The sequence below is a fragment of the Belonocnema kinseyi genome, chromosome 7 (genome assembly GCF_010883055.1).
Source record: "Belonocnema kinseyi isolate 2016_QV_RU_SX_M_011 chromosome 7, B_treatae_v1, whole genome shotgun sequence".
Taxonomy (NCBI): domain Eukaryota; kingdom Metazoa; phylum Arthropoda; class Insecta; order Hymenoptera; family Cynipidae; genus Belonocnema; species Belonocnema kinseyi.
In genome coordinates this window covers 138257681-138284851 of record NC_046663.1, presented here as the reverse complement: position 1 = coordinate 138284851, position 27171 = coordinate 138257681, and the positions used below count along the sequence as shown (strand labels likewise).

At 33.0% G+C, this 27171-nt stretch overlaps 1 protein-coding gene across 6 annotated transcripts in view; it reads right to left on the bottom strand.

Annotated features, from left to right (window-relative positions):
- The window catches only part of LOC117175984 (endoribonuclease Dicer), a 357463-nt gene that overhangs the window by 245203 nt on the left and 85089 nt on the right, over positions 1–27171 (bottom strand). For 5 of the 6 annotated variants that reach the window (XM_033365884.1, XM_033365883.1, XM_033365887.1 and 2 more), the window contains 4 exons: positions 12691–12849; positions 9671–9848; positions 4883–5122; positions 4390–4681 (listed from right to left, as the gene is read on the bottom strand). In XM_033365884.1, coding sequence (XP_033221775.1) covers positions 4390–4681; positions 4883–5122; positions 9671–9848; positions 12691–12845 — 865 coding nt within the window. In that variant the 5' untranslated portion in view covers positions 12846–12849. Of the gene's footprint in view, positions 1–4389; positions 4682–4882; positions 5123–9670; positions 9849–12690; positions 12850–20292; positions 20347–27171 lie in introns of all 6 variants that reach the window. The other variant, XM_033365885.1, reaches the window with a different exon arrangement.

Here is a 27171-nt window from a genome sequence, read left to right as displayed (position 1 = left end):
AGTATATGATTGGCACACATGCACTTGATAATGATCTTATTTTAAAGTGTTGCTACCCTAAAACTGGGCTTATGCTCTGATTTTGAATGCTTGGCGCCGGATAGCATGAAAACTGTCCATTTTCTTGGAAACTTTTTTATGTGCATTTCATTCGGTCCTGATAACTTACAAAATTAAAGAGTTATAACCAAATCCACCGAAATAAATTGTCTTATGCATTCTGGACGGGGTCCTTTATCGTTGCGTTTCGGTTTTAACTGATTTGCCGAAATTAGGCTGTCAGAAATGTAGCCTATGAAATGTATTAAGTTTCGAGTTTTTATGAAGATTTTCGTGTAGCTATTACTAACGGAATAATTGAGACTATGACCAGTTTTAAGTCATTACTAATTTAGTAATGTAAGGCTATGGTCAGTTTTGGGGATAGGTTTCGTCCATTATTAGAATTCTGAGATCATGGTTGTGAACCGGATAAGTTTTGAGTGTGATTAAAAGGATTTTAGGTTAGGATATTACAAAATCTGTGAAATTAGATGATGATGAATATATGATGTTAGATTTTGTATTCTGTTAGATATTATTTCCAGTTTTATTTAAGTAGTTAAATTGAATTATTAGAGCGGCCATTTAACTCGATCCTAGGTTATCGTTTAAAACTTATAAGTAATTAAAAATCTCCTATCATGGGGTGTCGAGCACAGCCTTCGCGAAAGTTTCGGATAAGAATTCATTCCGAACCAATCTGAAAGATTTGGAATCTCGTTTATTGAATCAGTGTTCGGATTTAGTCGGATTGATTATTCGGCTTAGATCAATCTGGGCCTAGATTGATTCTGATTCATTCTGACTGATAATTTACTTTAAACTCGTTCAGATTCACTCAGATAAGTCGCAAATATAATCCGATCGATTCGGATTAATTTTTAACCCTTTTTAAAACACGAGATTCAAAACTTTTTCCGGATTGATTCGCATTGACTGAGATACAGATATCGGAATGATTCGGAATAGTTCTAATTAGCTCGAAATTAATTCCTATTCTTGAATTTTTCCAGGGAGAAATCTACCTTTTCGAAGTAAGTTTAGATTCCGAGAATTAGGTTGGAATTTAACGATGAAACATTGAATAAAGTATAAGTTCTATTTGTTACAAATACCGTGTTATTATTTTGTTGATTTTATAAACCCTCTTTATTTGCGGAACACGTCCAAATACATTGTCTGAACTGACCGTTCAAAAAGTCGGTACACTGCGTCTTTAATTTGACTCTAGTTTCTTGTTATAAATTTTTTACTAGTTTGTTTGGATTTTGAGGATTAAAGTGACTTCGAACAGGCTTGGTGGCAAACAAAAATAATCGCGAATATAAAATATAGCTTATCGGATAAAGTCTATGTTCATTAAAAAATTCTCAGGAAGCAGTGCCAAAAGTATGCGGTGATTTTTTTTAACCATTGAGGATTAAAGTGACTTCGAACAGGCCTGGCGTCAAAGAAAAAAAATCGGGAATAAAAAATGTAGCTTATCGGATAAAGTCTATGTTTATTATAAAATTATCAGGAAACAGTGCCGAAGGTATGTGGTAAATTTTGTTTTTTTACCCATAAATAAATTGCAAAAATTCACACTTTTCCCTGAAATTGCATGTAATATAAAAATAAATAATATTTTCACACCATTAGATTAAATATTACAAAATTCGGCCAAGACTTATTAATTTTAGAATGCATTCTTTCTGTGATATATGAATAAACCTTCATTCAAATATAAAATTTGAGGTTAGGTTGCTAGGGGATTAATCCACTATGTAGTTACATTCTAAGTTTTAAGAAGGCAAAAACTACCACGGCTCAGCTTAGTATACTTTAACTGCACAAAAAGTCGGTGTACACTGTCCCAGATTCAAGTGCCTAGACTTATAGGGCTTTATAAAAATAAAAAATAAATAAAAAACTCGTTTACCAAAAATTAGTATAAACAATCGTGTGTACGTGAGCAAGAGTCCTAAATGCCATTTTTTTATTTCAAAACTTTCCGCATAACTTTTACAGCATTGTATTATTAAAATTTCCAACACTAAAAGAAAAAGTAATGTTTTTGCACATTTTTAATACATTTAAGAATGAAATTCATAACTTTATTAGCGATTTTATTCGATAACTTATGAATATTTTAATGTCCCGTATTTGGACAAATTTTGGGCGAAGTTGCATAAACCGAGACGAGCTGCCGCTGACTGTCTTAGTTTCGGACACTTGAACGTCAGTTGCGAAATTGCGTTTCCATTACTGAGACAGTCACTTTCGCCGTATTTTTAATTAAATGCCGCAGTATTATTTTAGTGATACATTAAAAATATTGTTTATAAAACACAAACTTACTGTTTAATGGATTATTTATTCTACAAAATTTATTTAAAGTAGTTTATTGAAACCTCCAATTCTAACCTCAAAGTTTCCCAACTGCTTAGGTAAGTAATGTAATACAGTTTCTAATAAATTTAATTTTTCAACAAAAATTAGTGAATATACATTAAAGTTCAATATTATAGATTTATATGAAATATTAATAAGATTAATATTATCTATATACTTTTTAATATAAATTAAGTAAATTAACTTTTCTGTTGAAAATTTATATTTTCAAACTAAAAATATAATTGTTTTGAAGAAAACTCATCTCTTTTACTTGAAAATTCAACAGTTTGGTTAAAAGATTTTTTTATTTCTTGACATTAAAATGTTTTTTGATTAACATTTGAACTATTTTCTTGAAAATTCGTCTTTTCGGTTCGAAAACGTATCTTTTTAATTATAAATTTCATATGTCTTGAGCAAAAATGCAACTGTAGTTGAAAGTTAATCTATTTCGGTTAAGGTTCAGCAATTTGATTTATGCATTTTCGACCTAAATACTATCATTTTTAACAAAAAATTTGCATTTTTCTCAAAGAAACATGTAATTTATAATAAAAATGATACATTTTCGAACCAAAAAGACGAACTTTCAACAAAATAGTTGAAATATTAATCAAACCAGATTTTTCAGTCAATAAAATTTTCTAACAAACTATAAAATTTGTAACGAAAAAATAATTTAAATTGTTTCAATACATTTTTAAATTTATGTATCAACTTGAATTGAGGTGAATTCTAATTCAAAATTTACTACCGCACAGTTTAATTTACAAGTAAATCGATAATATTAGTCTATACTATTAATTTTTAATGCATAATTACTAATTTTATTTAAAAATGTAATTGATGAGTTATTGTTAAATTACTTATCTAACCAGTTGGGAAAATTTGGTGTAAGAATTAGAGGTTTCAATAAACTACTTCAAACAACTTTTTTGGAATAAATAATTAAAGGGTAATCACAATTCATTCTTGCTTTTTCATGTATTTTGTAATAAATTATAAGTAAATTGTGCCATTTTATTTTGATAAACCCCATTGGATTTATCTTGTCTCAGTATTGGCTTCTTTGGTGTCCCACTTTAGGATATGTTCCAAACTTCGTTTTTGTACAAAAAATTCCAAATCCCCATTTTAAAATTGTGTTTATGTGGGTTAGATTTTCCTAATTGTCCCAGTAATGGTCAGTTTACCTTACTAATTTCCCATTAGGAAAATTTGTCAACTATAATGCAACTTTCACCTTCAAGTCAAGAAAGAATAAAAGATTAACAAGAAATAGATTCAGAAATTATCAAATTAATTAAAAAGTTCTAATTACTTCATAATGATTCTTAAATTCAATTTAGGGTAAAAACAGCATATTTTTGGTGAAAAACAGTTACAGTGGAAAATTTATCTCACAATTTGTTAGTAAAAATAACAATCGAGAATGAACTACACGTGATCTTAATGGGAAATTATTATTCAGTTGTAAAGAACATGATATAATGAAGGAAATAATTTTTTTGCCAAAAGTGACTAATTGTGAACTTTGTTTATAATTGATGTTAATAATAATAAGAAGAAAAGTTAACTTTTATAATGGTCCTGGATTTTCTATGACTTTAAAAAGTATTTTTCAATGTTTTTATGAGACACAGAATGTTTATTTATGAAGAAAAATGTGAAAATGAATATTTATTTTATAATGTGTCAATAAAAATCGGAATTAAGAGCCAGTGACACATTTTCTCAATTAAATATTACTATGCAGTTGCCTGGAATATTGCTTATTAGAAACAATCATTGTATCCTATGTAAAGGTGATTAATCTTACAATTTGTTCGTGATTATGAACAATACTATTTTGCATTACATTGAATTGAAATTCAGTTTTAAATTATCTATTCATGAATGATCGTATATTTTGTTAAAGAGGACATGGCGCAGCAACAACTATTCTTGTTCCGAATCAACGATTTGAATTACCTGTTAGTTGAAGATTTTCGTCAATATCTTTAAGGATGTTCATCAACTTTTCACCTTTGGCCTTTGGCTTAAATATGGTACTGGAATCATTATTATCCGAAGGCTGACTTAGTTTCACAACTTTCAGTATTTCTACTGCTTCAGTTAAAATTGTGTTTACTGCTGGTTCAAGTGGGCTTTTTTTGTGTGGACTGTGCAATACGATGCTTTCTTTTGGATTTGTGGAATATCCAGCTACACATGCTGTTGATGGAACCGATGCTACTCTGGATTGGAAAGTCACTTCTAATGACTAAGATATATGTAAAGAAATAAATATTTTGATTTTTTACAGTACTTACAATGATTAATGTAGGGAAGGCCTTTTCCAGTTTTTTGATGTTTTTGATGAACATCAAAAAACCGGTAAAGACCTTCACTACATTAATCATAGTGAAGAAATAACTATACTTCAATTTAAGACCACTTATTAATTGTTATTGATGTACCGTACCTCAATAGTTTGCTCTACTTTATCAATTTTCACATTAGAGTTGAGCAGTGTAGCGGACAATGCAAGTACCCTAGGTAAATTTATTTTAGGATATTCTTTAAATCTTTGCATGATCTGACGCATAGGATGATCGTTAACTGCCCTGTGGCACTCGTCGAATATGATTAAATTTACTCGGTCCAGTGACATTATTCCGTGATTCAAAATATCGACGAATATCTGCGCTGTCATGACTAAAATCTAAAAATAAACTTGTAAATAAGCTTAATTATTCAAAGCAAATTAAGACATAGAAAATTAAAGACTTCTTAATCTAATTGTACGAGTGGAGAAATTTCAAAGACCTTCCCAGTGTCACAATTTAAAACAGAAGTACATTTTTTCAAAATACATATTGAGGGACCACTAATTTTGTATTTTAATTTTTAAATTGTAACACATGCTGCACTTCGGCACATTGAAACAAGATCACTGCTTCTAGCTACTGCGCTTGTGCGCTTCGAGCCATTTAATCTAAAATTACTTTTTCGGAGTGCTGGAATAGCATAACCTCATTACTGGCTTTAAAAGTTGACACTTGACAGACTAATTGTGAATAGTGATTAGACCAACCCAAAAACATTAGTTACCATAAATTACTAGTTAATTGCCACAAACTACCAATAAAGTGCCGCAAGCTTCCGGGAATTTTTTGGAAATATATAAGTTTATTTAAAACTTCTGGAAAACTTCGGTAATTTATAAAGGAGGGTACCGAAAATGGGCCCATCGCCCTCACTAATGACACTACTACCAAATTGAAGCTCGTGTTCAGTAGATGAAATTTTACAATGGACCCAACTTTGTAGAATTTAGCCTTCATACTGTTTTCTGTCATTTAATGTCAAAACTCACACTAAGAGTAAAAGTAATTTGTGGGGCAGAATGCGTCAAGTGTTTCCGCCTAAAATGATTATCGTTTTTTTATCGGGTTAAGACTTGGCTAAATTATAGTCCTAGTGCACCTATATTAATTCGCGACACCAAAGGTCCCTTTATCAAATGGTTGTCAATATACAGCGGCCTAGAGATTATACTTTTTCAGGTGCTTTTTCACCTTGACATTAGTGAAACTTCTTTTAGGATTATCTTATTGACCTTGAGATAGGTATTCAGCGGTAGATTTTTGTTATCTGATGATTATAATAGCTTTAATCCTCTAGAATTTGCTCTTTTTGGTGAAAGTCTTGATGAAAGCGTTCTCCCATTTCTTCACTGAATGCTCCAGCATTTTCTGGGAAATAATCCAAATGAAATTTGAGAAAATGTAATTTCATACTCATCAAACAACCTAATCTTTTAAAATTCTTTAACACACTAGATACAATAGTTCTAAAATTTGGATCTCGATTGTTCCCTAAAAATTTCTGTACAACATCTTTGAAACTCAAACATACATCCTTTTCAATAGAGGCCATGGTTTTGGTAAAGTCATCATCTTTGATAAGTTTTCTTATATCAGGCCCAACAAAATTACCTTCCTTAACTTTGGCATCACTTAAATGCGGAAATGTAGATCTGATATAATTGAAACATTCTCCTTCGGTTTTTAGGGCTTTTACAAATTGCTTCATTAACCCTAGTTTTATATGGAGTGGTGACAATAATACTTTCTCTCTGTCAACAAGACTTTCATAAACAACATTATACTGACCAACTGTCCACTCTAATCTGTCTTACCACCTCTCCGTTATCCAATGTTCATCCCTTGCACGACTGTTCCAAAGGCAAAGAAAACAAGGGTTTTTAATGTTTCCTTATTGTAAACCTATTATAAGATTTATAATTTTCAAGTCACCACAAATAAGCCAATTATGAACATTGTATTTTATTCTTATCAGGAGTATTTGGAAAGTATCATAATATTCTTTCAGTGTAGTTGAGTGACCTACTGGAATTGCAGCTCACTTATTTCCATTATGTAATAGTACTGCTTTAAGACTTTCTGCAGACGAATCTATGAAAAGACACCAATCCTCTGGCGTATATAAGTTTATTCTATATAAATTAATGAGTCCTTCGATATCATTGCAATACACAATCCCACTTTCCATTGAAAAATACTTGATAAACTTTTCTTCTCTATTTCTGTAAATAGTTACTCTAGCGCCGGGTAACAATAGTTTCCTCTCTTTTAGTCTTGAAGCGCAAAGCTCATCTTTATCTTTTGGAAGACCAAGGTCACGTATAAAATCGTTTAATCCGTCTTGGTCAAAAAATTTAGGACTTTCATCATCTGATTCTTCCCAAGAAGAATCTTCAGTTGCATTAGGATCATCAGTATCCATTGATTCGTGAGTTGATCGGTCACTTTTGTTTTCAGAGTGATTTCTAATACCAATCTTGGCTTGTGTAACACTTTTTACATCAGAGTAAACAAGCTTCTCCAAATACTTTTTAGAAAAACCTTCTGTTTTGCATAAGCATATATCATGATCGTTGGGCTCACGCCAAACAGGTGGTTGAATAAAAGCCTGCGTCTTGGTACTCTCATCCTCCCAATTTGACAAATTTAATCTACAAGAATGACAAATTGAGGTTGGTACCCACGGTTTATCCAAATTTTTCATTGAAGTCCCATAACAGTTGAAGTATGACGTTTTTATCGAAACATTAATTGATCAACGGTATATCTCCGTTTCATACTTTCCACAAACGTGACAATACATATTAAGTTTCTTAGCGCAAGGAGTTCTTGAAATCTCTTTTTTTCTTATAATGAACAGTAACGTGGAAATGCTAAAACTCACTATATACCAAAATCACGATCGACACGAAATGTAACCGCTAGACAGATTTCAAATACAAAAAGAATTTTATGACCTACGCATCCAACCGTTAGCCCACCACTAAAACGTGATCTCTAACACGGAAAGATTTGTAGCAAAAAACGAATTTCATCACCTACGCTTAACACGTCATAAAAGCGTCGCCAGCTCAGTGAGCCAGCTAGGGATCAAAGACTTATCTGCGCCATAGAACGGCGTGCACATACAGCGAATGTGAACATTAGAATGCACACAGAGTGCGCAGTAGCATTCCGCGCTGTCCATCTTCTATTGTTTTATCAATATGCGATTCCTTGTTCTTTTTTAAAGCCCTAAATTGTGGCTGCCATATTGGATCTTCTAGGGGTTATAACAAAAAACTGACACCGGCAATAGAAAGGTAACCCTCGAAAACCCCTGCGATAATATTTTGAAGAAAAAATATCGTACCGTCAGAAATAGAGAATGCGTTGTATAAATCTGAACACCTCAGCGTTAATGGGTTAAAACGCTAAAATAAAAAATTTCAAATGACAATATTTTGGTGAAAAATAAAGATATCCTAATAAATCCAAGTAGGTTTGAAAGGAGAAGATTAGTACTTTCAAATTCCAAATTAGCTTTTCTGTTAGACATTTTTCTTATTCGGTTACATAATCTCAAAAACAGCTAAAAACGCGTTTTTTGCACATTTAGGTTAGGATATCTTGGAAACCTGACGTACAGGAGCAATTTTAAGCTCGGATTCGGATTCATACCATCAAACTCCTTCGGAAATGTTAGGTCTGGTCTCTGGCCTTAAAATTTGTCGGCCTGTGTTATTCGGCTTAGATGTGCCGTGACGTCTAAACTTTAGATGACGGTTATTGCTGGCCATTCGAGATTTCTGCGACAACACAAATATTATTGAAGTCGGCTGCTGGAAGTTTGATTCTTGTTGGAAACTTCTATACCAAAGATACCAATGGAGGGTTATTGTGTGGGCGCAGCAACCTACTGTTCTATTCAATTGTTTAAAGTGACAGTAATGAACAATAATGGACTCATGTCCAGAAAAAGTTAAAACTTCAGGCCTGTGTATATTGACAACTGATTTATAAATAGAACTATGGTTTGGCGAATTAATATAGATCCACTAGGTCCATAATTAGGCCAAGTTTCAACCCCATAAAAAAGAAACAATTATTTTAGGTGGGAACGCTTGACGTATTTGGCCCTACACATTACTTTTACTGTTATTGTGAGTTTTAACATTAAATGTCAGGAAAAAGTTTTACGGCTGAACTTTACAAAGGTGGGTCCATTATAAAATTTGATATATTGAACACGAGCTTTAATTTGGCACCAGTATCATTAGTGGAGACTATGGGGCCAATACCCATGTATTCTCGGCACCCTCATTTACTGGAAATTTCTACAATTTATCGTAATTTACGGCATTATAAAATTTCGAAGATTTTCGGTAATTTATGTTAATTTACGCATAAATTTCTAAAATCGCTAGAAAGTTTCTCCCGTTTGACTTGAATCTAGCTCATACTGCAAAATTCACACTCGTATATAATTAAGAGTAAGATTTGTTTTTGTAGGTCCTACGGTCTTCATTAATTAAAAGAATAACACGAAATGATTGAAAAGTTCGTTTATTAAAATTCTGTCAAATTCTGTCTTTCTGACGTTTCGGCTACCACTGCCGAAGCGTCAGAAAGACAGCATTTTAATAAACGAACTTTCTAATAATTTCTCTTTATTCTTTTAATTAATGAAGACCGTCAGATCTACAAAAACAAATCTAACTCTTATTCTCATTAACGGTAGAAGAAAGGATTGATTCGATTCTTATCAAATCTACTTACTTATCTATGGAATCGCCTACTTTTCGCATTTGTTCGATTATTGACATTATTTACCCTGGCTCGAAGGGAGCCAATTCTAACACCCTAAACTATTGAATACATCTATTTATATAAATTGTTACTACCGGCGTTTCCTCGATTTCTTCTAACCATTTTTCCTTAGTCCAATAATCAACTTGCATGTCCCCGCTAAAACCCTTAGATCTTAGACCAGTGTGTCTAGCCAGGTATTCAGTCTGCTGACTCACAAGTGGTATTGTATTAACTGCAAAGATCGTTCGTTTTCCTTGTCTGCTATACGGCCTGAAAAATATTGCAGAATAATAACTAGACTAATTTCATACAATAAATAAAAATCAGTTTGTGTGGTGGGCAGCTAAGGCCAATCAAGAAGGGTTTCGTCGAGGTGCTGGTCACTCAGAAATCAGGAAATCAGACTAACCATGATTGCCGCCGGAATAACGAAGACTTCGTAGAGACCTCACGCGAAATAAGCATTATGACTTTGATATAACTAAACTTATAAAACTAAAATGTTTATAATTAAATGGATTCGATACACTTTTTTCCAATATCTAAACATAAAATTTAAAATGAAATTAATAAAAATGTGAAAATATGTAAACGAATTTTTATTATACAAATTTTACAGAAAAAAAATATATATGCATCGAGATTAGTATAAGTAATTTGTTGTGATCGCCCCCCCCCCCATCTTTTTTTTTTAATTTTTCGTGAATTAAAGTATAGTAACCTCTTAAGGAATTTTAAAGAAATAATTTTTACCCAATAGCTTTTAATTTCGATCATCCCACCAATACTCTTTTATTGTGCTTGGAAAATTGCCCGAAAAATGTAAAATAGCAGTTTTTTTATCAAATTTCTACTGAAAATATCAATATCTTTTATAATACTCTTTAATTGATGAATTTTAAAAGTAGAACTTCTTGTTTAAAATATTTTGTAATCATTTAAAGAATTTTTATTTGTTTAAAAAATTGCTTCCTCTTTGAAGAGTGAAAAGCTATTATTTATGTAGTTAATTACACAATAAGGAAATTTTGAGTAAAATATTTTTTTTTAAGATATTTGTTAATTATCGCTTATTATGAGGCATTTTTTTATCTTTGAGCTATACCACATATTGTTTAAATAATATTAATTTTCTAAATCAATTTCCACCTTAGAAAAAATGGAAGTTTATTTCTAAGATAGAAATAAATTTTCACATTTATTTTTGAGGTGTAAATTTGTTTTCACATTTATTTACAATTTAAAAATATATTTCCACCCTGGAAATAAATTTGACAGTTTATTTCTAAGATAGAAATAAAATTTCACATTTATTTCTAAGGAGGAAATTTATTTCTTAGGTGCAAATTTATTTCGACATTTAGTTATAATGTTGAAATTTATTTCCGCCTCAGAAATAAATCTGGACGTTTATTTCTAAGGTGGAAATAAATGAAACTCTAGGTCAGAATCGTTAGAAAAATATCGAAATTAGGGAAGGATTCAGTACCGCCTAGGATTATAAGGATACCTAAAAAAACTGGCGATTAAAAACATGCATAACTTCTAGCAGAATATTTTCGGAACAAAATATTATATAATAATTTTTAAAAAGACATTGGAAAGTTTATTACATGCCGCATTAAAGCATTCCCACTTAAATTATTTTTGACGAATAGAAACTCAGTATTTGAGATAGACCGATATAGTTACTGATTTTTAGCAATTTTCATGATTCTACTTTAACTGCTGAACAAATTTAGGAAAATGATGGAAAAAATCTTATTCCTTCGAGAAGTGAGTTCATGTTTACCTATGATCGCTAGGTTCGTAGGTGCTATAATACTCCTGAACGCGATACTGTATCATTTGATGTTAAGCAAATAAAATTTTGAGGAAACCAAATTAATTTTAGCTGTTAAAATTTAGAGTTACGTTAAACTATAAAATATAGAAATTTGGGTACTTTAAAATTCAAAAGCTTCGTATGTGAATAAGTCACATTTTTATTACTTTGAATTTTAAATATTCTCTTATGGTTGTTCTAATAATCTGTAAAAATAAAAACTAATATTAAAACTTTAGAATGCATTATTGTTTATTCGCACATCACCAAATTATTGATAATAACTATTAAATTAAATTTATTATTCATTTAAATTTACATTAACATTATTCAGTTAATTGTTCGTCTGATTTGAAATTAATGAATTCAAATCACTTTTTAAATAATGGCAGACTTTTTTAAAAGTAAGGGAATTGTTGGAATGGGAATCTAGATTCGATTCTTATCGTCGATTCTTCGATTCCCAGAATTAACTCTCGCCGTCGATTCCGGGACCTTATTATTGAGACTAACTTGAACTATTAAAGAACTAACCAAGACAATTATGCAATAGATGACAGAGATTCCAACTGACCGCCACAGGAACTTCCGTAAGTCCAGAAGTTACATAAAATTTCAGTGACCAGCCCCTCGAGTTTCGTAGGCAAACGCACCATAACTCTGACAATTTTAATTAAATCGCTGAGCACAACCTTGAATCTGTTTTCATCAGAACTTCGAAGTATTGGCATAATCCTTGCTTTATGCGATCTTCTTTTATACTAGCTATTTCATAATGAACTTCCACTACGCAGTATTCAAGGCATTTCGAACATCGAGCGAGATGATGGCGCAAAACCCGTTCCCCTTCTAATGTCCTTGATTCCTACCTCACTGAGATTCTTGTTCTCAGCATCTAACGTCGACAAGAAATGTGACATCAAGTTCAAATTTTGGGATAATAAATGAAAGGCAGTAACTGAAAAACTTTTTTATGATAAGAAATTGTTAGATTGAAAAAAAATGTTTAAGACATTAAAAGCGTTCCTTAGTGCGTTTTATTTAATTTTTCAAATTTTTGACTTGACATCTCATTTCGTATGAACGCTAGTCGTTGAGAAAAAAATATCAATTAAAAATTCGAGTAAGTGTTACATGGTTTTAATATGGGCTTCCAATATCTGTAGTAGCAATCTTCCTAACAATTTTTCCGTATTACCTATGTACGTATATTTGATTGGCAATTGATAGTGAGGCTTGCATCTACGGAAATTTATAACTGTCTTATGACTTAAGTATTAGACTAACTTTTGTATAGAAGCACTCAATGCTTTGACAACCATGACAGCTATATATGTCTTTCCCGTTCCTGTAGGCAAATAGATGATCGTATTTTCTTTTACTGCCCGTTCATAGAGATCCACCTGATATGCGCGGGCGATAAAATCTTCTGCAAGCGCCATTGTGCTGAAAAATAAAGATTAATATATTTGTCAATATTGGCTAGGCTAAAAATATGCATGCTCATACCAATGTTTTAATTCTAACTGGAACCATTGACAGTACATATGTTTCCATGCCATTTCGATATTTAGACGCTTCAAGAACTATACAGTTGATAAGAGGATTTGACCAGAATGACATTCTCTTTAAAAATTTTCGCACCGGATATCGTTATTTGCCCCTTCACATAACTGGTGCACGAATGTTTGTTCTTAAAGTTTCCCATGACTTTAAGGGTAAACCCAACATATACGGACGTTTTATTATTATGTAAATATTGCATGTGAATTATTTATTACAAGTTTGAAAAAATCATAATGGGTATTATAATTTTCCAAGTCATGACAGTTTTTGTTAAGTACCCAGATAACAAACGTGTATGAGCCAGTTACTTGGCGCGTCCCCGGGTGGAAATAGGGGAATGCTTGCTGAAAACAGAGGGTAGGGCTGAAATAAATAGGCCTCGATGACCAAACACACTTAGAACCCCAAGTCAAGGCGTGAACAACCGTGCCGAGGACTGAGTGACACCAGGGTGTTAGGTCTCAAATGGTGTCTCTAGGATACTAGATCGCCTTCTAGAGTATATAGACCTTACCCCCGCATGTGGGGCTCTGCAGGGGTGGACCTTTACTTCCCTAGCTACTTGTGGGATTACTATAGCGAACAATCAAGTAAAACTTAACCGGAGTATTTGTGAGGAGACGGGGGGTCCGCTAGATGTGGCGGACCAACCCGACAAAGATCAAAAGTCGGAGGGTAGAAAGATTTTGCCGAAACGAGGGAAGAACTCGAGCAGGCATTTAGTTGCAATGATAAATTAGATCAGGTCTTTAACGACTTGACGGATTTCTCTAAGGGAAGGCGAAATAATGACCTACGAATCAAGGAAGATCTGGAAAGGCGCGATATTAGTGCGGTGACTCCGGGATTGTATAAGGTCAGTGAATTGTCAGAGCATAGCCACGTGCTCCTAACCTAAGGTCGCCATGTCACTTCAGTGCGAAGACGATTAGTTTCGGAGTGATCTACATTCATCACAAAAATATTAATATTAGAATACGTGATCAGTGTTCGGGATTTTACTTTGCATTTTTTTTATCCGAGGAGATCATTAATTGATCTGGAACTACGTTTATATCCACCGTCTGAGAACGTAAACATTCAGTTATATCCTTCCAGAAGTGGATCCTACCAATTCACCTCAGCGGAGGGTAAATGCTTCGCTGCCCGCTGATTCACTGTTATGTCACGTGGTACTGCGAGGTGGAGGATGCCAAGCGGATATATAAGAGCTATGGCACATTTCGACATGAAAATTTAATTTTGAGGTAATTCGTAACTGACTTCGGGCCAAATTGTACTCGAATTTAATTTTAAAGCGATTCGTAACTGATTTCGGGCCAAATTGTACTCGAATTTATTTGTGCTAAATTACAGAAGATTTAAAAATTGATTGAATTGATTCATTTGTAGTGTGAAGTCACCCCTGACATCTCCACTCTTCCGTATTCCAATAATAAGCTAGTCGTGCGTATGTATTCACCTAGTGATCTTTTAAAATTTATCATAGGCCTGTAGCCAAATAACCTCCTTTACATGTTTCTAATTTTATTTAGATTTATTTAGATACTTTAGATGGCGCTCAACAAACTAATATATTCTGACATGTAAAATATTAAAAATTCATATTTATGGAAATCATTTTTAAAAATCAAATAAATCTCATAGTACGCATATTTTCGTAGTTCACTAATAGCGGAAAGATATATGGAGAGATACACAGGCATATAAAGGAGGATAAGAAGGTTATCAGCAGGGTAGGTCCCATTTTCAGAACTAAAAATAAATCAGGTAAAACTAAAATGGCGATATATAATTTTATACTTACACCTAATGAACTAATAGTTAATGGAGAAAGTAAAAAATAAGAGAATTTCTAAAGAATTTGGTATATATGAGACACTATTTAGACAAGAGTGAAGAAAAATTGTTCTGATGCTTTGGACATGTTGAGCAGTGGCGTAGCTAAGGGGGGGTTTTGGGTGTTAGAATCCCCCACCCCCCACACACCATGACGATGGAAGACATATTTACTTCCTTTTTGTATATCGTCTCAGTCCTCCGTTTAGCCTATATATATATTCTTCCTAAACTACTTCCCCGCCCACTTTCGCAGGTAATGAGGTGTCCCCGTAATAGCAAGTTTTCAAAACCCTCATCAAACTATTCCTTTCCAAAACACAAAATGTGAACCACAATAATTTCAACTTTAAGCCTGAAAATATTTCTATAGAAAATCTTCACATAATGAAACCGTAATAACAACTAGCATTTTGAATCTATTTTCCTAAACGCTAAAGCCAAAATTTCTCAGTTTATAGAAGAGCATAAACAGCAGGTAATTTATGGTACTTATTGTAAAATGAAATTAGACCCATTTTCGCAAATGATTTTCTCGGCACATAATTTAATTAAATAGATTGGAAAGGAAAGCCGAAAAGTCTTGCGTTTGCTTGAAAGTAGACACTTTTAAACTGCCATAGGAAATATGTCGAGAAGGATCAGTTGAGTGAATACGAGCAAAACTGACGGACATGTCAATGATCAATATTTAAAAATTAAAATCATTTCAGTTTTTATTTGTACGCAACACAATGTCATGCAAGTGATCTGCTGGCACTTTCATGTGGAACTACTTAACGAAAAAACCGTGTGCTCAAACAATCAATGAGGAAGATTTAGAGTTGGGATATTCAGAAAACGTTCATACAAACGCTATTGTATTTCTCAATGATATTTGATCATTTCATGTCAATCAAATTTCTTTGGAGAACAAAAATTTGATATTTTGAAGAATGTGTGGATATCAGAAACAAACTTTAATTTTCTTACATCAGGAAATAGAAATCTTCGTTTTCAATATAATTGGCTTTTTCGTTGAACGTGGCATGCTTATTCTGCTCTTTAAGAATTCATTTGACGGAAATGTTTCGCGCTGTGAGATGAAAGGGAATTGCCATAAGAATATTGTTCAAAAAGAATACCAAATGCCTCATGGAAAATAATTTATACTTTAAACATATATTTTTCAACCAATTAAAAAAATATAAATAAATTTTTTTTTCAATATGTGTTTATCTAGTTTTTCAATTTTGTAATGAACAAACAAATATGACCATTTTTCTATTTGACGTTCCCGGTACTCTTTAATAATAGGAAAATTATGACAATCAATTACGATTCATAGAGCAACATTAGTTAAAGTTGTTTCATTATGGTATAATTAATAAAAAAATGCTTATAAACAAATTATTTTCTAGAAGTATGTTTTCTAAATTTTGCAATAATTTTACTTTTTTTAAAGTTATATTGTAAGAGTTCTTGATAAAAATAATATTAAAATACATGAAATTAATCTAAAGAGTAATTCTCGTTTCAATATAAACAAATATAATGAACAAATCCACTTATCAGGCAAATTTTAACCGAAATATTAATTTTTTGTATGCTGGTTATTTTAATGAGGAACTTTATGATAATTTCTGCAAAATTCATTATAATTTTATACGTTCATCATTTTTTTAAACGAATTTAGTAAGCACATTTAGTATTCAGGCATTTATGGACGCAGGAATTCGTTTTTTCACTTCATCTCTCATTTCACTTAATCTCTCATTGCTTCTATTCATTTGACAAGGCTGTTACTTCAGTATCTAGTAGAATTACCTTTTTCTTCCGCTTTTGTCTATGATAATCCATTTTCGGATTAGTAATAACTGAAACGACTGAAATCGAAAAATAAAGTGAATGGTTTATTTCGTGAAATAACCGAATAATACATTTCTTCATTAAATTTGTTACAGAATCATATAATGTATGAAATAAGTATGAGTTTTGATGAAATTACCATGCAATTTCTAAGTAAAAGAGCGGAAGTGGAAGAAAACGAATATAACTGTCGACAAGTGCCCGAATAATGTGTTCTTTTAATTAAATTGAAAAATAAAGTCAGTCAACTAATTACAAGTGTTGCTGAAATTATCGTGAAGTTCCAAATGAAAAACACAAGCATTGAAAGAAATGAAAATTTACGTCGTTAAATGACCTGCTACCGCATCCTTGATTAAATTAGTTAAAGAAATCATAAAATTCATTAACCTATTATCAATTTTGCTAAAATGATCACAAAGTCCCCAATTTAAAGAACTGGCATCGAAAAAAAAAGAATTTTTCGGTCGAAAAATTTCGAAATAATACATTTGCTTATGCCATTAACAAAAATAATCGTAAGAGAAATTTTCTCCATAATAATATTGTTTTTATCTAAATTTCTTCCAATATAACTCAAAACATGCTATTAGATTAATTATATCTTTGCGCAAATACTTGCTGATTATAAAGTAATAGAAAAATTAAAAAAAAAAAAAAACTGAAACCTTCATAATCCTTTTGTAATTGTAACGTAAACTGTAAAAAATATCAATGTCTAGATTTTATTTGCACAAATTATTTAAACCAGGAAGAGTTATAATCACACTTTTACTCTTAAAGTTAAAATTTGCATTGTCCCCTTCGATAAACGGAAAGATGCACTGAAAAGATTCTCTAAACATGAGAAATATGAGTATCAAAAAGAGATTACCGAGAATGCAGCAGGACTCTGCGACTTTATATTTGGAAGAAATTAAGGAATTGATGTGCAATTGGATAATGAAAAGAAACGCCAAATATTAGACAACCGGAAGAAATTAGCACCAATAATTGAAACGGTGATATTTTGTGGAAAGCAGGGTCGTCCTATGCGAGGTCAGAGAGATGACGGTCTCATCAAAGATGTATTCGAGGAACCAGATGATAACGACAATAATTTTCAAGCTCTTTTGCGCTATCGCCGTAGACACGATAATGATTGAAAGAAAATGTTAGAAAATAGTAATAAGAATGCGCAGTACATAAGTCCGACTATACAAAATGAAATTTTTGATGCGTGCAATGACGTTATCCGCAATCATACTGTGAAAGAAGTTAATACTTCAAGCTGTTTTGTGATCTTTGCTGATGAAACAAAATGACATTTCTTGCATTGAACAATTATCTTTGTGCGTTCGTTATTTTCACAGTAATAAGTGTAGAGTAAATGAACATTTTCTTCAGTTCGTTCCACTTCTAGCCATGACAGGAAGAGGTATTGCTCAAATCATTTTGGACAGTTTACGCTCGTTTGGTGTAGATATAAGCAAAAGCTAGTGAATTGTTTTTCTCATTGTCTCAATTGTCTCAATCCAGCAGAATGGTAAAGCTTTATTGAATATACATCGAAATCAATCACCGAACCTTGAGGATATACTAAATGTTCTTATGAAAAACCCGCGACGCCTAGAGATTAAAATATAAAATTAATGACTGAACTAGCTGAATAGAAAATGCATTTATTATTGGTCTATTATTTATTGTATAATTAAAACCAGTGGAATATAAAATAAAACTATAGTACAATGTTGAAATAGAAATAATATAACAATAATAAATAATATATAGAAATGTAATATCTTACTATATTACTCTAATTTTTTCCTGTAAGTAGTACCTCACTTTCTGTTCAGATATGAACCCCTTCCCCTTGGTCAAATCCTAGCGACGCCACTGATGTTGAGATAATGAAAGGTGAACGACTGACGAAACATGTATATTGAGGTAAGGTAAATGGTAGCGTACCCAGTAGCAGGCAGAGAAAAGAGTGGTTCGATTGTGTGAATGAGACTGCAATTCAAAGAAATATAAAAAGCAATAGAAACAGAAGACCTTGCATGAGGAAATACGTGGATTTGAAGGAACCTGAAGAGGTAATGACAGGACAGAAAAGTCTGGCGCCAAATAGTTTATAAGAAATGCATAATGAAGAGTGTCAGTGACACTAATAGGTCCCAGTGGAGAGCTTAACATAATGACTTTGTGAAGCTCTTCGTCTGGGATGCTTGTCAGAGAGAGTGATCAGCGACCTGGGTCGGAGCAGTATTGTGGAACGAACGTGTTATATGAATGAACAGCACGCGAATTCTAAACTGACCTAAGAATCACCCCCCCCCCCATAACTAGAGCAGAATGAGTCACGCTCGCCCCAAAAGGATATGGCTTAATGTTATAACTATTATCATTTTAGCTATGAAGAAATCAACATTACAATAAAAACCTCAAAATTAACTAACGATTGAACAATCAGAACATTGTTTCTTCGACAAAAACGGTTTTAGGGTACACGCCTCAGAGAAAATTAGATTTTTCAAGAATTTGAAATAGACAATATTTATTCTTTTATTTGATGGTCGCCAATGTAAAAATTATTCTCTCACAATTCGACCAGGTGTGTCTACATTAATTCACCAAACCATAGGTCAATTTATTTACCGGTTGTCAATATGCAGGGGCCTGAAGGTTTCAGTTTTTGAAGTGTTTTTTCATATTCACGTTAGTATCACTTCTTTTCGGATTATCCTATTCATTATATTTTTTGTTTTTTACGCTCTACAAAGTAATGTAGAAGAAAAAGTGAGCTGAAAATAATTGTAGTCAAATTGAAATTTTTACTCATGAGGGTACCACGTTATGGTTATATACTCGTAATATGCACAAGTCAGTTGAAAATGTGGTCCCCTCGAGCGTAAGGATCTAAATTTATCCACGAAATGATTTCCAGTCCACTTTTTCCGCTACGTGACTTTAAACAGTGTGGACCAAATATTTTTTTTAAGACAAATTTTTAAGTAGCATTTTTTTCAAAAAATGCTCTTTTAATTTTGATTTGAAAAAAGAATAAAAATTCCAAATGAAAAAATTGTTATGATATTCTTAAAGTAAATGAAAAGAGCTTTCTAAGCCACTATAATAAAAGTGCAATCGGATAATCCTAAAAGACGTTACACTAACGTGAAGGTGAAAAAACATCTGAAAAAGTGAAAACTTCAGGCCCACGTATATAGAAAACCGGTTGATAAATGGACCTATGGTTAAGTGAAGTAATGCAGATCCGCTAGGGCCATAATTCCGCCAAGTTTTAACACGACAAAAAAAACAACAATAAGTTTATGTGGGACGTATTCTGCCATTTTTGTGTCTGAAATGTGGGTATGTAAAAAATTTAAAAACATAGTTGTTTAAATAATACGAATGTTGAAGATTCACATTTGACGTGATGTGAAAATTATTTTAATGATTTTCAGGACCATCATACTTCACAAATTCGAGGGGGTGTGCACCTAGAATTCCGGAAGTCAAATAGCAAACTACTGCCGAACTACTTAAAGAGACTAACGGAATACTACAAAGACCGCTGAACGTACTACTCCATGACCACTGTGACTACTTCTTACACTACATAAAAATATTTTAGACTTTGGGAAATCCTACCATGACTGAAGTGCCGCCACTCGCCACGGGCGGCTGTCGTTTGTCTCTTTTCGACTGAAATATAAATAAGTGGGAGTGAGCGAGAGAGTAATTCAACAGAGAATAATTGTTATTTTTATCATATTTCACTTCATTTTTTAAAAAAAGAATTATAATATAATAATAGTAAAAGTAGAAAACTGCAGGTCTTATATTCATAATAATAGGAAGAAAAATGGAGATATTTTATTTTTAGTTGAAAAGAACAGGTAATGAAAAACTTTAGAAACACTTTTACACGGTCCCATTGAGATGAATTCAACCCAAAGGTACGAAAACCATCAATGCTTTTCTTGATTTTGTATCTGAGATGTATTATACATTTTTTTTTATAAAATACAAAATTTTCGCATGTTTATTCTCACTTCGTTTCATTGCAAATCTTGATTCTTTTATTTTGAGAAGTAAATATTCGCTTTTACTCTTTGATACCACTGACAAAATTAGAACAGACAACATTCTGTTCTTCGAATTATCTGAAGATATATTTTTATGTTTTAAATGTTATCAGCTAATGATAAAAACATTCAAGTAATAAAAAACATGTGGGGATGAACATATTTCTTGCTTTTGCACTGAAAATAGTTATATCGAGAACAAGAAAAAAGAAATTTATAATGAAGTAAAGAAACTAAGTTTTTGAAAAAACGAAGTAACATTGAAAAATATGAAGAATTTTTTTTCGTAGAAATTTTTCCAAGAAACAATTTTGTCTTGGTAACTTTTGTTCATATCTAGCTTCGTGTTCAAAAACACTGGGTATTTAAATTTTTTTAATAGATTTTGATAAAAAAGGCTCCGGCAAAGAAAAGATTTTTTTTATTGAAATACAGTTGTGACACATCCCAGATATAAAATCAAGATAAAAATTCTTCTGGAAGTTATTTCGACAAAACCGTGTTTTAACGTTCTAAAGGTTTGATTTTTTAATTTTAAAAACAAACCCTTAGACAGTTCAAATTGTTGTAAATTGTATCCACTATTTCACTTATTTTCTCTCCCTATCCGCTTCCTTTTGACGCTAGTTAAAGTTTTAAAAATCCAAAAGAAAAGTATCTTGCGCACGTCTCGGTACGCATATCCGAACCTAACAAGATCTTTGAGACGGCTGAGACCACTGCCTCGGTTTCCTCTCGGATTTTCCAAATACTCCCAATACTACTACTTAAGACTACTCAGCTTGCTCAGAGATCGCTAGAGACTACTACTGAATCACAGAAGGATTCCCATGTTCGATTCGACGTAGTAGTCAGGAGAATTACTCAGTGCATAACCCCCTCGCACAAATTGGAGTTGCTTGTGACTAATAAACCGCAATGACAATATTAACTTGAACAATAAGGTTTAATAATACATAAATATTATTATTAAAACCTGCGCGCATGTATCGGACGGCGGCGGGCCATATAGCCAGAAATAACAAGGAGATTCTGAACCAAGCCAATATAAGGTTAGATTTCGTAAGAGCTGTAATTTCAAAAAAAGCCATATAAAAGGCGCGAATCGATAATTTGGTTTAGGAATCCAAAATAAAAAATATGATAGATTTTAAATTAGAATGTTTAAGCCAAGCTTGATGAATTAGGTTATATTTTTCTAATTTCTAACAGCGCTAGATTCGCTGAAGTTGCCTAATTCTCTTTTTGCTTTTACGAACTCATACCCCTCTTTAAAAATAAAATTATTCAAGTTCTGATTTGATTTAAATTATAAGGAAAGATATAAATGTAAATGTTAATTTTGTAGAAAGGGACTAAAGACTGAAAAAACTAAATTTTTAGTCAGTTCATATCAATAAGTAATGATTTTACCGAAAGTATCTTTCATGATCTTGTTGTACAATCACATTTTTCAATTAAGGGTTATCGCTATATCTGGATTGGGACCAACGTGTATACACAGGACCAATTTTCTTACCAGAGCACAGTGAATGTGCCGTGAAGTCAAATATTGTAGATCTATATCTTTCAAAAAACACTGATTGATATATGTACATATAATAAATAATTACTAAATATTCTCAAAATAAAATCATGAAGATATTCACAATCTATGTAGAGCATATATTAGTGCTACTTTAAAGAGAGAATAAAGAGTAACGTTACCATACAAAATTACGATTGCTGATACATATGGAAACTTGAAAATAGAAGAGAATGGTCTGTATAAGAAACTTAAGATTCAGATGATTAGTGTGGTAAAATAAAAATTCTCTAAATTGCGTATAAGCAATTTTGAAAAATATTGAGTTAAGTTCATAGCCATAATCACTTCGCGCTCGGACATAATTACACCTGGCGCTCGGATATTTATTCTTTGGATTTGGAATGCTTGAATAAAACTATAAAAAAGATCTCTTTCAGATCGCAGTATTTATATGCGTGTTCATATTTTGAGTTTTTTTTACTTAATTAAGTATAGTTAAGGATTAAGCTTCTCAAATCTCTATAAGTTTTGATTGACACATTCTCATCGTGATACTCGCGCTGCGAACTCGAGTTTCGACAAAAATTTGTAAACAGGTTTTTTTACATCTTTTTTTTCGTTACTGAGGTAATTTTTCCACGTTGTTTGGCTTAAGATTTTGATTTTCGATTTATATATAAAACATTGCAAATGCTATAACTCTAAGAATGTTCTTTTTATCGAAAAAAGTCATTAGGATCAATTTTTTGGCATTCTAAGATCTATGAATAGCCGTACATAACATTTTGAAATATAAAAAATAGTCCCAAAAATTTCTAAAATGCTATAACTCTTTAAATTTGTATCCAAAATGGCTGATTAACGAACTCATCCATCGTAAAACCTTGATTTTCGGATTCTGGGGGCCTTGAAACGTGGAGATCCATTGAAAAAATTGGTTTCAAATTACGCACAATTCTAATTACTTTCTCAATCATAAATCATGAAATTGTAAAAAATCGTAAACACCTTTGAAAGTAATTAGCTTTTAGGAAATAAATTACCCGTGTCTGCAAAAAATACGCGTCCATATTTATTAAATATCTTTTTAGTGAATCATTTTCTTAGACATCCAGCATATTTTAAAATTTATAAAAATTATTAATTAAAAAATATAATGAATTCATTTTTTAATCTATTTTTGTCCACTCGTTTCCTTTTCCGTAAATCTTAAAAATAATAATGTTAGAAACTGAAATTTAATTCTTAATTTGATATTATTATTACTATTATATAGAATGATCTAGAATTTTAAATGCGCGTGCGTGAGAATAGATAGAATGCCGGGAAATAAAGGACGAGGAGTAGTAGTTTTTGGGCTATGAAGGCGACAGCTTGGGCAGTGTGCTGCGTGAACAAACGGCTATCTTAGCGGGAAAGAATCTTCCTTGTTGGTTCGTGTGAACTTTACTTATTGTCGTCAAGACTAGTTTCGAGCAAAGCTTGAGTGTCGCAGTGATTCGTCTTTGAGAAATTGATTAAAACGTGATCGTCCGTTTGTCGGCTCCACCATAACCTCACAACCTTTCCGGAATTTCCGCGCTATTAAACTTAATGTATTTAATATTTCTGAAATATTATTAAACTTTTACTTTTATATTAATTAATCGCTCAACACATATCTGCCCTACTCGTCATTGAAAACTATACTTAGGAAGATAATTAATTTGCTAACAAATCAGAAGAGATGGCGAGCGAGTTGAATTAAGACGAATTCCATGTGCGCGGACGGTAGTGACTCGTGAAAAGATGGCGTCATTATAGATATATCTCATGTATCAGAAGATAAAGAAAGGATTGAGGAGTTAGAGGCCGAGGTTGAAAGGCAAAGGGTCCAAAGGGCCAGAGAAAAACAAATCTTCTTGGCTAAAGCAAATCGGCTGAGGGCGACGCTAGAAAATGTTCAGAAGGATGATGCTTTGGCGGAACCACGAAGGACTGGGAGCGCCTCTAGTGGTGAGCATCACGATGGAACAGGTTGTATTGCAGAGGGCGTCGTACGCGCACTTTCATCGATAGAGGGCGCGTTATTACAACTGCATACCTCTATAGCAGCACAAGCACAGAAACAGCAAGAAATGATAGGCAGAGGAGTACAGACGATTATCGGAGACCCCAATGCTTTAATTCGCGAATTCCATGGAATGGAAACACCTGAACAAGCACGTTCTTGGTTACGAGAACTTAGAAACTTTCCTACAGTGTACGAGTGGACAGATGAAATGACAATTAGTGTTGCCAATGCGCGGTTGAGGGGAGCCGCAGTGAAGTGGTTAATATCAAAATCAGCTGCGTTAAGAGATTTCGAAGCCTTTGCAAATGCATTCCAATCAACATTTGTACTGACGTGAAGTGTCACTGCAAGGTTACGCGTGTAATGGCAGCTCGTGAACAAAGTGCTCGTGAAACGGTGCAAGAATAGGTTCTAGATAAAATATGGCTCTATTTTGGGCTTGATTTATCTGTGAGTGATATCCGTGATGAGATAGCAGCAGGCTTACTATCGAAAGATGCTGATAATCTGATGATTTCGAGTAATTTTGCTACAACTGACGAGATTCTTCAAGAATTACTACGATTTGAAAAGCTGGATAGTTCGATACGTCAGCGAATTGGAGAAAAGAGAGCAAGTGGGAAAAGCAGCTGTTCATTTCTTCACAGAACCCCGACAAATAATACTGGAACAACAGGAATCAAGAAGGAGACAGCCAAAGAAGAGAATAGGAGCAGCACGTCGAAGATATCTTCAAGTACAGGGTCTGGTAAATGCTCCTATGTATTTTGCCAAACTAATGCACAGAGTTTTAGGGATTACCCAAAGTAGGGGTATCACAATAACTTTCTTTGATAATACTTGTGTATTTGCAGAAACTTGGGATTAAGATTTATATAAAAACCTACATGAAATTCTTAATTCACTACGTAAAGCGAAGCTATTTCTGAATTTAAGTAAATGTTGGTTCGGAATGCGGCGAGTAAAATACTTCGGATATATCTTTGGGGACGGAGAATTAAGGCCAGGTGAAAGAAAAATATTAGCGGCAGAAGATTTCCCGAGACATAATACCCAACATGAACTAAGGCGATTTCACTAATTTCTTCAGAAGGTTCTTCAAACATTTTTATAGAATCGTGGCCCCACTTACGAAACTTCTTAAAAAGGAACAATCCTTTATCTGAAATGATAAGCAGGAAGGGTCTTTCCAATCCCTGAAAGCAAGTCTCGTAAAAAAAACCTGCTTTAAAAATGTACAATCCCAAATCCGCGAATACAGAATTAAACACAGACGCGTCGGTTGCGGGGAGAGGTGCGCTTTTGTTACAAGATGATAGGCAAGAAGACCCCTTAGGATCTTCTTAGCAGAACAACCACTGAGTCAGAACGACTTTTTCACTTAAGTCGTCTTGAGTTACTTGCAATTGCGTGGGCTCTCCGACGCCTAAGGGTTTTTTTAATCGGAATCAAATTCGTGATAACTGTCAATGTTTAGCTAATCTGAATGCATGGAAAATACAAAATCCTCAAATTTCCCGATAGAAGAGTGCGTTAAATGATATTTCGTTTTAAATTAAATATCGAAAGGGCCCAGTAGAAAATTATCACTCCAAAGAGATCAAAGATCAGATTTTGACTATTAATACACGCGACGATGAAGTCCTAATTTTTCAAAAAAGCGATGAAAAAGCGTTAGAGATTATCGAGATTCTAAGAAAACCTGAAAGCGAGAGAACGAAGCTAATGAAAGACAAGGTTATGCGAGACGGTTCATTTTATAATCAACTCGAAAAGGGGACTCGAGTAAAAGAATTGTTTTATGCTCCCAAACATATGCGAAAATCTATAGTTATTAGGTATCATGACTTACATAGCCATTTTGAAGTTGATAAAACTTTCAGTCGAATTACGGAGCAGTTCTATTTTGCGGCACTAAGGTTTTAAATAAAGATGCACATTCGAAATTGTTTGGAGTATATTCTTGCTAAGAATAAAGCTAGAAAGAAAGAACGGGCATTGCACCTTAATTCACCAGGTCGTAGACCTTTTCAAATTGTACATTGCTACCATATAAGACCTTTTCCTAAAACCTCTCGTGGTAACCAGTATGTCATTAGTTTCATTGACAATTCAACGAAATTCGCAAGTTTAAAGTCTGTTAAAAATGTAACTGATGTTAGCACAGCAACGAAAACTCAAGAATTGGTAGAATTGTTTGGAGCGCCGGACCATCTAGTTACCGGCAGAGGGACTTTTTTCACGTCTGAAAGTTTTCAAAGTTTCTGTCTTAAGCATGGGATTAAACATACGCTTAATTCTAGTAGCCACTCTCAAGCGAACGGATTGATAGAGACTGAAAAGTAAAATTATTCTGTTAATGAAAATTGCCACCCAAAATGGAAATACAAATGATTGGGATTTGCACGTCTAGAAAATCAAACGCGATTTAAACTCTACTGTCAATAAGTCTCTTGGTATCAGTCCCTTCGAAGCTGTATTAAGTTACATACCCAGATTTTACGAGGGCGAACTTAGAAAAGTTACAGCAGCCTGCAAAACATACCCCCCCCCCCCCCCCCCCCCCCCCCGAACAAATTACAAAAAAAATTGCGAGAGAAAATATTGTCAGAAGAAGCGAAGAATAAATCTTATTATGATGCTAAGAGAACCGAAACTGTAAAATATGATATAGGCGATATTGTATTTTTCAAGGGAAATCCTATTGCCACAGGGTTCTCTGCAAAGCTTCCGTCGACTTATAAAGGGCCATTCGTCGTTATTGGTATTGAGCATGAGAATGAGAGTAATAATGAGTCAAACATCAGTGAAAATTCATATAATTGTAAACAGAGTGAGCATGTTGAAAGCGAGAATTCAAA